We start from the raw sequence: 13,474 nt of genomic DNA on the forward strand, positions 1-13,474 counted from the left end.
GACACACCTTAAATTGGATGTTTTTTCCTATTAAACAATTTTAGTATTTTACATGTAATCTTGCATGCATTTGTCATATTTTGATATATTGATGTCAAGGTTATTTCACTTGTATGTCATTTTATCGGTTATATTATGACATATACATATCATCATAATGATGTAACACAATGGATAAAATAACCAGACAAGACTGCCTGTTTTTTATTTCATACAATTCATATTTTGCAGATCAAAATATTTCATCACACTGATGCAAACTTCATGTTAATATTCAAAATGGCCATAAATCTGTCCTGTTCATCATTGATTTGCAACTAGAGCTGACTTGATAAGTCAATTAATCAAGTAGCCATAGAGTACAAATGAATTGGCAACTGTTTTGACATTCTATTAATCTTTCAGTTGTGTCATATATAGTTAACTGAATATGATGGAGGTTTGGACTGTTGGTCGGACAAAACAATCAATTTGAAGGCTTTCCATTTGGCTTTTCTTATTCTTTTACATTTTATAAGGGTTAATTGTTTAGACAAAACAAAGAACATCCTATAGTTGAAGTCCTATTTGCAAAACCTTGCCCATAAGTGCCCGATACATCCATAAAAGTTACGTTAAATCCTGGTATATATCAACATATCTCCCACCACTAATTCCAGCCAAGTTGCATTGCAATATTTTATATTTATCTTGGTACAGCCATCAATCAATTGTGACATTAGTAATAGGGTATTTCAGTAGGGATGGTCGATTGCTTGATTAGGAGTCTAAAGGCTGTGAAGATGCAGGCTCACCATTAGGGCCCATGTCGATGTGGATACTGTTGATCAGTGGTTCTCAAGCTTTTTTCAATAATCTACCCCCTTTGAACAGTTTTTTTAAGCCATGTACCCCCTAACCAGCGCAAATCATTTTTGGTAGAAAAAGAAAAGTCTATATAAAGAGGAAGAATACAGCGATGTCAGCGATAGATTTACTAAACAACAGCCTTGGACCTGGAAAAAACATTAAAATGCTGATAGTAAAAGGCGACAAAAACGTAAAAATAAAACCGACAAAACCGACAAAAAAAAAAGATGGTAGAAAGAAGGAAGTAAGGCAAGAATAGGTGGAAAATAGTAATAAAAAACGCAGTAGAAAGAAGGAAGGCAACATTAGGGCGACAAAAGTGACAACAAATTCAATAAGTGACAAACTTCGAAAAAAGTGACAAAAACTTTGAAGAAAAAGACAGTAGAAGTAACTATAGCCTTGTAACTGAAAAACATTTTGCAAAAAATGTCATGTACCCCCTGCAGTCCTCCAAAGAACCCCTAGGGGTACATGTACCCCCATTTCAGAAACACTGCTGTAGATGACTAACTTTCTTGACAGTTGGATGCTCCAAATAATGTATAAATTAACTGCTGACCAGCTGACTGTCCCAGATAGAAGAAGTGCCAGGAAAAACAACTTTCTGACTCATTTAAAGATTGGGTGTCCAGCTGCTTGACTTACTAATTGAAGTAATGTCTTACAGACTAACTGGCGTGCTGACTAACTGGTTGGCATGACACACACACACACACACACACACACACACACACACACACACACACACACACACACACACACTCTTTCTGACTGTCATGAAGGCAGACGGGTGAGACGTCTAAGAATAGATAAAAGGAAGGACAGTATTCTGGGAACACACACAAACACACACAGACAAAGTGTGACGAATGCCTGGCAGATAAGTTGCATGTGCCTTACGCTGCCATAAACACATTACCACAAAAGCACGCAAACACACTGCCTTTGATGTTCAACGACATCATTTCTCAGCTCTTTCATATTGCCACATATGGTAATTCACGTGTTAGCACTGGCCACTTCAAAGCTATGTAAACTACCTTCATACAAATCATCTCCCTTGACCGCCTAATGCCATTTCCTCCACGTGGCTCATCCCATGATGAGGAAAATTCACAGATTATCCATAGCTTTATCCAATAAGGCCAAAGGTCAAAACACCAACACTAGGGTTGGGTATCGTTTTTTATTTTTTCGATTCCGGTGCTAAATCGATACTTTTAAAACGGTGCCGGTGCCTAAACGGTGCCTGAACCGGTACTTTTCAATAAAGTTAAAAAAAAAAAAAGAAGAAAAAAAATAAGGGTAGTAAACAACAGTCATTGACTTGTTTATTGCTAAGGCCATGGTCAAAATTAAAGATTTAATAATAATGTAATAACAATAACTTATTTCACCAGTATATTGCTGTTGAACCCCAGATGGGAAAAGGGTATTTTACAATTACTGTGAATGCACCACGAGGCTACCTGTTTTAAGTGAATGCACAGTCTGTGTTGTTTAATTCCGACAGTGGCAGCTGCAAGTGAATGCACCGTCTGTGTTGTTTAATTCCGAACAATGGCAGCTGCAAGTGAACGCACCGTCTGTGTCGTTTAATTCCAAGGGGGTAAGCTTCGCTTCAGAACTCGAACCTCCGATGGCGCCATTTTGTTGCTACAAAGGTATCACCTCCTGTTAGCATTCCACTGACCACCTTTTTTTTTTTACGTCACTTGACTGCGAATAACTTTACATCTGAAACGTTTAAAGACTATTTGTCCATTGTTTAGTTCTAAAGAAACACGACAATGTATAAAAGGCTCCATTACCTTGTACCTCACGTTATGGCTTCGTAGCAAAAGTTTTTGTAAAAATAGGTTAACGATTGTGTCATAACCAAGTGACTTACTGTCGCACAGTAGAGGAATTACCGTATAGTACAGGAGACGCTTGCAGGCAGTTTCGACTTACATTAGCTGTTTAGGTTTAATTGCTAATGTTAACTAGCATGTTAGTTAGCAATAATTAGCCTGTTCTTATGTTATTTCCTTACATATACCTACACTCTCCGTCTCTGTAAGATTGGGAATGATTGAGATTTCTCTTGGCACAGCTACCAGAAGACTTCCAACTTTCAGACAGGTTGCTCACGTCACATTTACGTTGTCTCCGTCAGTTGGAGGCTGCGCAGTAAAGCAAGGTATCACCGGAAAAGTGCTTCTAATATCCTTCACTGGTCTCCGTCCAGAGCAACGGGGTCTATTGGTCCATTATATACTGTCTATGTTTAATTCCGACAACGGAAGCTGCGAGTGAACGCACCGTCTGTGTTGTTTAATTCCGACCATATAAACATACTGTATATCTATGAATTGCGACAACGGCAGCTACTGCGCTGCAGAGCAGACTGTTACATCCCGCTGTTGAAGTCCTCCACAGTGAAATACAGTCAGACTTTACACTGTTTAACGTTAGCTGTCAGCATTTTACCGCTGTTTAATCCAGCTGCTAGCTAAAGGTAGGCTAACGTTACATGCTGTCAGGTGTAGTGTAAAGTCAAGCACCGAAATGAGGCACCGAAACTTTCGTTCTTATTCGGTCTCGTTACTACCGTTTACGTCGGCACCGGTTCCCTATTGGAACCGAGTTTCGGTACCCAACCCTAACCAACACCACCAACACCATAGTCTATATCCACGACGTTCCACTTCCGGGATTGCTCGGTACCGCAGGAAATTCCACCAGATCTTTTCGCTGATGTCCGTTTCCTTCTGCTTTCTTTGTGTTGTAATTTTAAATGGGTAACTGCTCCTCAGAGCTCTGCAGGGTAAAGTGAGACAGCCAGATAGGCGTTCTGTTCAATCTGAGTTTTGTGTTGCACGACTAAAACAACTTTTGAACGTACACGTTCCACCAAAACAAGTTCCTTCCCGAGGCTGTTTTGCAGCGGCTCCGTGCGGAGCTTAGCACCGCCCATGACGATTGTGTGATTGGTTTAAAGAAATGCCAATGAACCTGAGCACGTTTTTCTCCCATCCCAGAATGCTAACCAGGCCCTCCTCTGCAGCGCTGTGGAGGAAGGTCTGGCAAAGCGAGACTACCAACACGAAGACATGGTGGCATGTAACCGACACTCCTGTGTGCCCCTGTGTGTTATGTATGGAAGAGAAGTGCAGGGAAAAGACACAGACAGACAGATTTATGACATAATTAAAAAGGTACCAGACTACATACATACATACAATTAATGTGGAGGAATAAAAATTAAGCCAAAATCTCATTTCCATTATAGTCCAGAATAGTCTATTCTCTCGAACAGTGTAACAAAACTCCATAAAAAAATAAATGAAGGTGCACTTTTTCATTAATAGTAAAATGTTCTTCTTGTATTTAGCCAAAATACATTTGTATAAACAATAGCAAACAATGGCTGCAGTTACATGAGCCAAATGTTCTCTTTCCAAATGTAATTAATCCTACTGGGGATTTCCAATGAAGCCATGCACAGTACATGAGCACTGAATAAACTGACTGGGAAATGCTGCAGGAGCAGAGGGGGACATGGGTGGAAAATATTCTTTCAATATTTTTCTTCTTATCCAAAGTGTAAATTTCCTATTCCAGAGCTTCTCTCCCCAGGATCTTCGTAAAAGGAATAGTTCGAGATTTTTGGGAACAGTCCAATTGCCGTCACTGTGAGAAAAGAAATAGTCCAGTACATAACCCCCTGTAAAACCACAACCACAAACCACTGATTAAACAAATACAGCTTGTGAATTTGTGAGCTTCAGAGGTGTTGGTGGGCTGATTTTTATTTATTTTTGGACAGAGCCAGGCTAGCGGTTTCCCCCGTGTTTCCAATCTTTATGCTAAGCTAAGATGACTTGGTTGCTGGCTGTGGCTTCACATCTATCGTACAGCGGCATCTATCTCTTCATCTAACTCTCTGCAAGAAAGTCAGTTATTTTGAGGTGCAGTTTGCTGCTCGACTGCACACATTCAAACAGGTCCAACAGCTGTTACAACAGCTTTAAGAGCAACCGGACAAATGTAGTCCAGACTAAAACAGAAGTCGTTTTGCAGAGCACCAAGGCTCAGTGACTCATCAGTGACCATCATACAGAAAAAAACTAAACCGAAATGTCTGAAGGATAGCTAACAGCGTCCCCACATGTCAAATATAAAAGGTTTATCTTTTGCAAACATTAATATTAGACTTGTTTAGAATACTTCAGTCAGTGTTCACCAGAATAAACTAAAAGATGTAAGTGTTTCTGCAGCTGAAGATTGATCAGCGCACCTCTAAACATCCCCAAACGTCTCACTCATCTCTTGAATTTGTGCTGAATAAATAATGAAACGTCATGACTTCATGCTGAAACTCTGCAGCACATATTATGAGAGTCACAAGATAATAGAACATATCTGTGGGTTGTACAAAATTCTTCATCTAATGTCAGCCTTTACTCCAGAGTGCATAAATTAGAAAAGGGTTCCGACATGATGCACAATGTACCAAATCCATCCCTTCACCAGTGTACTGCTGTTTTTTTTTTGACTGAGGCAACAGATGTATCAGAACAAACTACTCGTGCGGTTCTAAATTGGACAGGGCCAACCAGCTGTGGCACTCCCCATGATGCACAATCTCCTGGAAACCTCACCTAACCCAAGACGGTTTCCCCCGGGGAAAACACAGAGAGGAAGAGAGCCTCTATAAATGACAATAAAAGGGAAAGAGTGGTGAGACTTCCCTTGGTAATGTACGTGCCTTACAGTACGTGTAGCTCAAGTGGGCGTTTAAAAGAATATGATAAGATTTAAAAAAAATGAATATAATGATGCGGACAAATTATCATCTGTCAAATGGATTGTAATAGGATTATACTGTCCCATCCCTTTTTCAAATGCGATGAATTTCCTTCCCAAATCGGTCAGTTTATTCTGTTTTAATGTGTTTACACAATGCATATTTAATCTCATTGCACTCATGAAATGCTATATGCAAAACTAATATGAGCCCTTCTTTTCACATGTTTTAGTGAGCACAGATTAGGGTTGGACGATTAATCGAAAATGTATAGACATCGAAATTCTGACGCTGTTATCGACGTATTTTTCCCATGACGATAATTCCAATAATTTTTATGAAACTGAAATGTGACTTTTTTCACAAGACATTTTCATTTCAAGCAATGTGTGCTTTCATTTCAATGTTATACATTTTCAATAAATAGCCATAATAGTTCCAGCTTTGTGTGTTTCCTTCAATTATTTTAGAAATCACAAAAATAAGCACTTTTTTATTAGAAAAATATCTCACCTTCAATATTTGAGCCTATTTACAGTACAAACCTTGCCAATGTAAAAAAAAACGAATCACAAAAAAGTTAAAATGTGCAATTAATCGTGATTTGGATTTTAGGTCATATCATGCAGCCCTAGTACAGATTTATTTTTCAAATGAAGGTAAATGGATAAAGATGTAGAGTGAAAACTAAAGTATGAAAAACAACCAGGCAGGTATATGACCTTATCGCCATATTACTCTTAGGATGAGTCAAAAATCAACAAATATTCAATTGCTGACATGGATTTTGGAGATTCTAGATGCACAAACTGTTGCTTTACTTTGCCAGTTCCCCAAACAAGTCATTCAGACACAAACAAGTTCAAATGATTGATTTGACCTCCAAATGCAGATCATTTTGGTCGACACACATTCACAGTCAGAGCCACAGACAAGCAATGACAGATGCCACACATTCCTGACAGTGACATTTGTGTTTGTTTGTGTGTTTGTATGTGTGTGTGTGTGTGTGTGTGTGTGTGTGTGTGTGTGTGTGTGTGTGTGTGTGTGTGTGTGTGTGTGTGTGTGTGTGTGTGTTTGGTCTCTGGCCAGTTTTCATCACTATCAACAGCAGCTGCCAGTCACACCAGGGTGTCAGGCTGCTGCTGGCATTTACACATACACACTCATATACACACACACGCACGCACAATGCCCAAAAATCAATACTGTTTCTCCTCCCCTTACCCCACTTCCCCTCTGCACATGCTACAACACCACAGGGATATGCAAACGCATTGTTGCATATGCAAAATTGTCTTGATCCCGTACTGACATGAGCTTAAATGCTGCTGTGTATGATATCAATACCATGTTGAGGCTGTTACCAGACAATAATGTGGCCAGCCTGGACAAGCTAGCATACCCCAGACCGTGTGTAGCTATATAAGAATTTAGCTTTGAAAATTAGCAAAACATAACCTCTAATATAATCCCTCACTCTCTTTGTGTCCTGTCCTGTTTGTGTTTATACGCTTTAGCTAGCCTAAATGACATTCTGACATTATTTAAAATAATCATGAGGGCTAGCAACATTCATAACAAATACAAACACCAAAATATCTCATTTGACCAGTATCCTGTTCAAGCATCCTCCCAGCTCCCCACTCACCGATAGGAGGTCTGTTTTCTGAACGCCAGTCCTCTTAATTTCTCTTCCAGTGTCTCCTGCTCCATGTCGGGCAGACTGCTGAACGTATCGCTGCAGCAGCCAGTTTCTTCCGAGCCGGCTCCGGACTCCGAGTCACCCCCGTCGGCTCCAAGAGGTGCCAGGCGCCCGCTAAAGCCCCCTGCAGCCAGGCTAGTTCGATCCTTCACTTGGGGGTCCATGCTGGTCGGTCCTTGCTGTCTCGCCCCGCTCTGGACCCCCCCTCTCTCTCCCGGCTTGTGAGGGGGCACAGGTGCCGGTGGTGGAGAGGAAGATTGAACGGTTTTGGGGGGAGTAAATACGACAGCGTTAACGTTTCTGAGCGACTTGAGCGTTGTGATTTCTGACCGTTGACCGCTTTTATATATTACAGCCAGGCACGGCAGCACGCGCAGCCGCCTGGACAACAGACCGAACTGCACTCACGAGCTCCAAACCAACTGGAAGCGACCTACGTCAAGCTAACAACGTCAGGCAGGAGGGGCAGCGTCTTAACCTTCAAAATAAAGCTTTTCCCCAAATTACTCCATTTAACTACTAGAAGACAGACAGAGCGAAAATAATGTATATGCCTACATGTGTACTGGTATCTACTGGTTAAAAAGGGTTATGTCTGAAAATAATAATTTTCATGACATAAAAGCAGTTATCCATTGCTATCTATCTATCTATCTGTCTGTCTGTCTGTCTATCTATATTATGACATACGTTTTTATTTTATTTTAGATATTTGTTAGATTCGTTCGGGAGCTAGTCATCTAAGAATTTCACTATACTGTGTATATTTTTTTTTATATGATATAGTATCTATATTGGGCATCAGTTTATTTGTATTTCATGAATGTTTACACTTTATTCATCTGCTTATCTTATGTCAACACAAAATTATGATGAATAAGAAATCACTTCATCATTTTATCATTCTTTAACGTCCCCACTGATATAATTTGTGCACAAATGTTATTTAAACATTCTCTAATTTGATAACTACATATCTTTTCTACACAGTCAAAAATACAGGTTTACAAAAGGTTGAGTTACAACTAAAGACTTTGGATTTATTTTGTGAGAATTTCTTTTGCAAAATCTTTCAGATCAGAATTTGATCCAATAAATAAGTGATTTAATTATGTCTAAAATCAATCAAAAACGATTTTCCATAATGTCAAGCCAGTAAACTCTTCGAAATGCATTATGCTGTATAAATATAGTAGATTTATTGGTAATCAGTGCTTTCTGATCACGATGGGTGCACTATTAGTTATCTTAAAAAGGCTTTTATTTTTCAAATAGATGACCGGAAGTCGGGTATTTGATCCTTTGTGTGACATGACAGGTTTTAAAAACTGCAAAAGCACGATCTGCTGTGAGGGCGGCGACAATTAACACGTCGAGTGTGTGCGGACTACAACTAACTGCAGCACCCATCCATCTATAAGCTTATCCGTCTGTGTCCGTCCATCCATCCATCTGGCCCATGGGATGAGCAGCATGGCATTGTGGGATATTCCCTCACCTCCTCCTTTCTGCAGCATCATCAGTCAGAAAGTAGGGCAGAGGGTGAACGTACACGCACAAACACATGCATCCTCTCAGTATCTCACTCTCACACACTAATCACACACACACACACACACACACACACACACACACACACACACAGGCTGCGTTGTGATGATAGTATTCTCACATTGCCTTTCATTAAGTGTGAGCTCATTCTTTGCAGCAGCAGTAGGTCTTCCTGTCAAACATCAGGACACATCTGTCCTCCTGCTCCACTTCACTGCACTGAGCCATCTGTTTTATAAAGTCATCACTGACCTGAGATGAATTGTTTGACCTTCACATACCTTTTTCTGCGGGGAGCATCTGTAATCTCTGCATTTATCAACCATGAGTAATTTAACAAAGCACACATTTCAAATGACAGGCTTGGATGCAGTCATTCTAGTTGTCATAACTTCACTTTGGTTGAATGTATTTATCATTGTTACAACCCTTTTGGTCAACATCATTTTGACTTAATATGTCAACATTTGGACTTTGTATCTCATATTTTTGACTAAATAAATCAACATTTGGACTTTGTATCTCATATTTTTGACTAAATAAATCAACATTTTGACTTTGTATCTCATAATTCTGACCCACTAAATCAACATTTTGATTTTGTATCTCATATTTCTGACTGAACAAGTCAACAGTTTGACTTTGTATCTCTTAATGTTGTCTTAGTAATTAAAATATTTAATTTAGCATCTCATCATTTTGACTTATAGCTCATAATTGTGAGGCAGAAATGTGCTTCAATTGACCTCTCCAGAAGAGGAAGGAGGGTCAAGAAAAAAAAACACCATTTAAGAAAAAGAAGAAAAAGCCATCTTTAAATTTGATGAGACCAGACTCTCATATATGTTCACAAAGACAGAACACAATGCAACTTTTTCTATACGCCCCTATTAAAAGATTTTTTCATGTCTTAACTAACTAGGTGTTTGCATGAAAACTCCTGCAATCCTGTGAAATCAGATCACAGCTCCGTGATACAAATGTTTCATCACACAGTTTAGGAAGCCTGTTCTGTTATCGATTTTATTACAAACACGAAGCACCATAACTGGAGCGGTAATGGAATGTATTGTTGCTGCGTTACTATGAGACTGGACTGTTATGAAGTTGTGGGACTGTGTATTGTCTGTATCTGTCTTGGTACTGTCCTGTCCTGGTACTTGGTAGAGCAATTCGCACAACTAATTATGAGGCGCTGCTGCTGATCTATTTCAGGAACCTTGTCATGATGGAGGAGATATAAACTCCTCTGTAGGCCATTGTGTTAACCCTGAGACGCCTGTCTGTCCTAATGGAGTTTTGGCCTTAACTTAATTTAAAGTTGCACAGAAACTGCTTTGAAGCTAGCAACAACTATTTATCATCCGCTGAAGTAAACATTATATTTTAAGCAGTTGCTGCACTTATTTTGCACGTTTCTACTTAATGTAAAAAAGTAACTGTTTGCATTTAAAATAACTATAAAGAAACCAGCTCTTATGGAAACAATAAAACGAGTCTGCAGCCATGCTAGTAGCTTTACAAGGCTGTACTTAAAACATGTCAGTGCTTCGAGCTAAATGCTAATATGCTCACAATGACAACGCTAACATGTTGATGTTTTGGAGGTATAATGTTTACCATGTTCACCATCTTGGTTTAGCATGCTAGCATGCTAACATTGGCTAATTAGCACTGAATACAAAGTACAGCTGAGGCTGAATATCATTAGTTTTGCAGGTATTTGGTCATAAACCAAATGTTGACCTGATGATGACGCTAGAGATAAAGTTCTTATAATATATATACGTAATATTTCACTGTAAGCAAAAACATGACATCATGCACCGTTGTTATACCAAGATGTTTGTGCCTTGTCGCTCACCATTGTATTACCATTATATTACTTACCATGGCAAGTCTAATGGCATTATTATTTGTCCAATATGTAGGCCTAATACCAAAGGATCATGGTACTTTTTACAGTATCCCCAGCTCAAAAAATACTATAACAGCTTGTTTTTCTTGGCTTTCTGTCTTTTCTAATCAGGGGCGTCGGACTGGAGGGAAAAAGGGGACTTAGTACCCAGGGCCCTCATGTGAGGAGGGCCCAAAAAGATGGTAGAATGAATAGCTGTGGATGCGGGGAGGGGCCCATAGAAAATGCCTTTCTACAGGGCCCAGAATTTTGTTGAATTTTGCTACGCCCCTGTCTCTAATATTAACAATTGACCATAAACACAACACACACAATCACAGAAAATACACTTTTACTAAGGAAAATACTATATTCATTTGAAAGCAAAAAGACAGGAGTGGCTTTACAAAGAAGCAACATGGAAAATAAATCTGATTTGGGAGAAGAAAAACTCTCCACTGGCTGCTAGTTTAAACTAGAAGAGAATTTTCCATAAAAATGTTAGAATAAAATCAATATCTTGTGTTTCCTATGATCTCTACTGTTTATAGACTCAGCAGTGAGTGAAGAAAGTTGCTGTGGCTTGGAGCAAAGACTATCATCAATGCGTCCTTACATACAGATTTAACAATAAATCTTTGACAATCTAGCCACTGATTTATCTACAAAGCTTAAAATATGAGACCAGGATATACAAATATTGTTTTATAGTCTCTAAACAGCACTGGGATCTATTTCTGTTGACACTTTGACTCATCCTCACAGTGTGAGTCACAATTTCTTATGTCTCTGGGCTTAATTTACTTAATACTATTTAATTATTAACAAATGTGTTTGTATTTACAACATGGATGCACAGACCTGGAACACAAGAGGTCTGTAACATACATGAAATAACATGTTTCAATAAAGCTCAGAAATGTAAGAATCCATCCGTTATACACTTGAAGTAGACAAGTGAGACTTTTAAAGCCATGACCTGTAATTAACAAAGTAAACCCAACAGAAAGTCAGGACAAACTGTGAAGCTACATTTATAATTTATCAACAACATTGCATCCAAAATAAACTCTGAATGAATTATGGATTGGTTTATAAACTACAGATCCCAGACATATTTAGACTTGCTTATTTATTAACAACTTATATTTACAAAAATAGATACTTTTTTTCATGTCGGGGAAAAGTTATTTGGCAAATGCTGAAAAATAGCAAATAAAGACTCTTGGAACTGACAGTAAAAGTGATTAAGGCAAAAGCATCGCAGGATTAAAGGCCAAATACAGTTAGTGCAGAAAGTTCATTCTGTGGTTACATCACACTTTTTTTAAGACAAAGGCTGACATTTGGGGACATACGCCTTTTCACCTTTTTGCACAGAGTTAGACGAGAAGATCGATACCACTCATGTCTGTACAATAAATATGAAGCTACTGACAGCAGGCTCTTAGCTTAGCTTAGCATGGAAACAGCTAGCGTAGCTCTGTCTAAGGTAACAAGGTAACAAAACCTGTCTACCAGCACCTCTGAAGCTCACAAATGAATACCTCAAATCTCATTTGGAAATTTATGAATTTTAGAGGTGCTGGTGGGTGTTTTTTTGTTTTTTTTTTATCTTTGGACATATAAGAGCTGTTTCCCTATGTTTCCAGTATTTATGCTAAGCTAAGCCAACTGGTTGGTGGCTGTAGCTTCATTTTTTACCATACAAATTTGAGAGTGGTATCGATCTTCTCATCTAACTCTCCACAAGAAGCCAAATAAAGGATATATCCTAAAATGTCCAACTATTCTTAAAGGAGGTGTAGTTCTCAACTGCACACAAAAGCTATAAGAGCAACCTTACAAAAAAATAGTCCCCTCAAGATGCTTTTGACTCTTGACTCGCACCCAAGGTGCTCTCTTTTGCTTTTTATTTAACTGGATTCGGTATTAATTGTGAGAAAATAGCAGATTTGAGCTGCAGATTGATCAGCACACTATAAACATCCAAAATATGGTGTTTTTAAATCAACAAAGATTTTGAAACTTTTTTTTCAAATGAGTGCAGGAACCCCCAAGTTAAGCCCTCGATGTTTGAAATGTCAAGTCAGCTGTAGAAAATATATAACAATATAACAATAACAATATATAAAAGAGTACAATAAAATAGCAAAAGAAAACAAACAAAAAACAACATGAACACAAACAAGTATCAAAATGGGATGTATGCCTCACTGGAATGGAATAAAAACATTAGAAGAACTACAAAAAGCAATAACTTTAACAAAACAAACAAGGTTTCTATAAATACAAAGGTTCTCTTTCAGTGTCCTGTAAAAAGCCTCACGTGTCATATTTTAATAAACTTTCCACTGGAATAAATGCCACGCTGCATCATTAAATACATCTATTTGAATTTATCTCAACGTGATTCAAGCCGGGTCAATTAAGACAACAGATACAACTGATAAGTTGACTCATGTAAGAATAATTCAGTGCAACGTTACTTAAGAAACTAAGGCAACCAGTGCCTCTTTGAAATTATTATTATTATTATTATTATTATTATTATTGTTATTATTATTACTACTATTATTACTACTATTACAGTGTATCTGATTAAGCAGAGATGGAACAATCGGCAGTGGGAACTACTGTATGAGGTTTGCTCCAGGACACTGAACCATGCTCTACG

At 38.5% G+C, this 13,474-nt stretch overlaps 1 protein-coding gene across 1 annotated transcript in view; it reads right to left on the reverse strand.

Moving 5' to 3' along the window:
• dgki (diacylglycerol kinase, iota) overlaps positions 1 to 7,776 on the reverse strand; it is an 80,473-nt gene extending 72,697 nt beyond the window's left edge. The window contains 1 exon segment of the mRNA XM_039791591.1: positions 7,296 to 7,776. Coding sequence (XP_039647525.1) covers positions 7,296 to 7,513 — 218 coding nt within the window. The 5' untranslated portion in view covers positions 7,514 to 7,776.
• Positions 7,777 to 13,474: the final 5,698 nt, after the last annotated feature.

The sequence above is a fragment of the Perca fluviatilis genome, chromosome 23 (genome assembly GCF_010015445.1).
Source record: "Perca fluviatilis chromosome 23, GENO_Pfluv_1.0, whole genome shotgun sequence".
NCBI classification, from domain to species: Eukaryota; Metazoa; Chordata; class Actinopteri; order Perciformes; family Percidae; genus Perca; species Perca fluviatilis.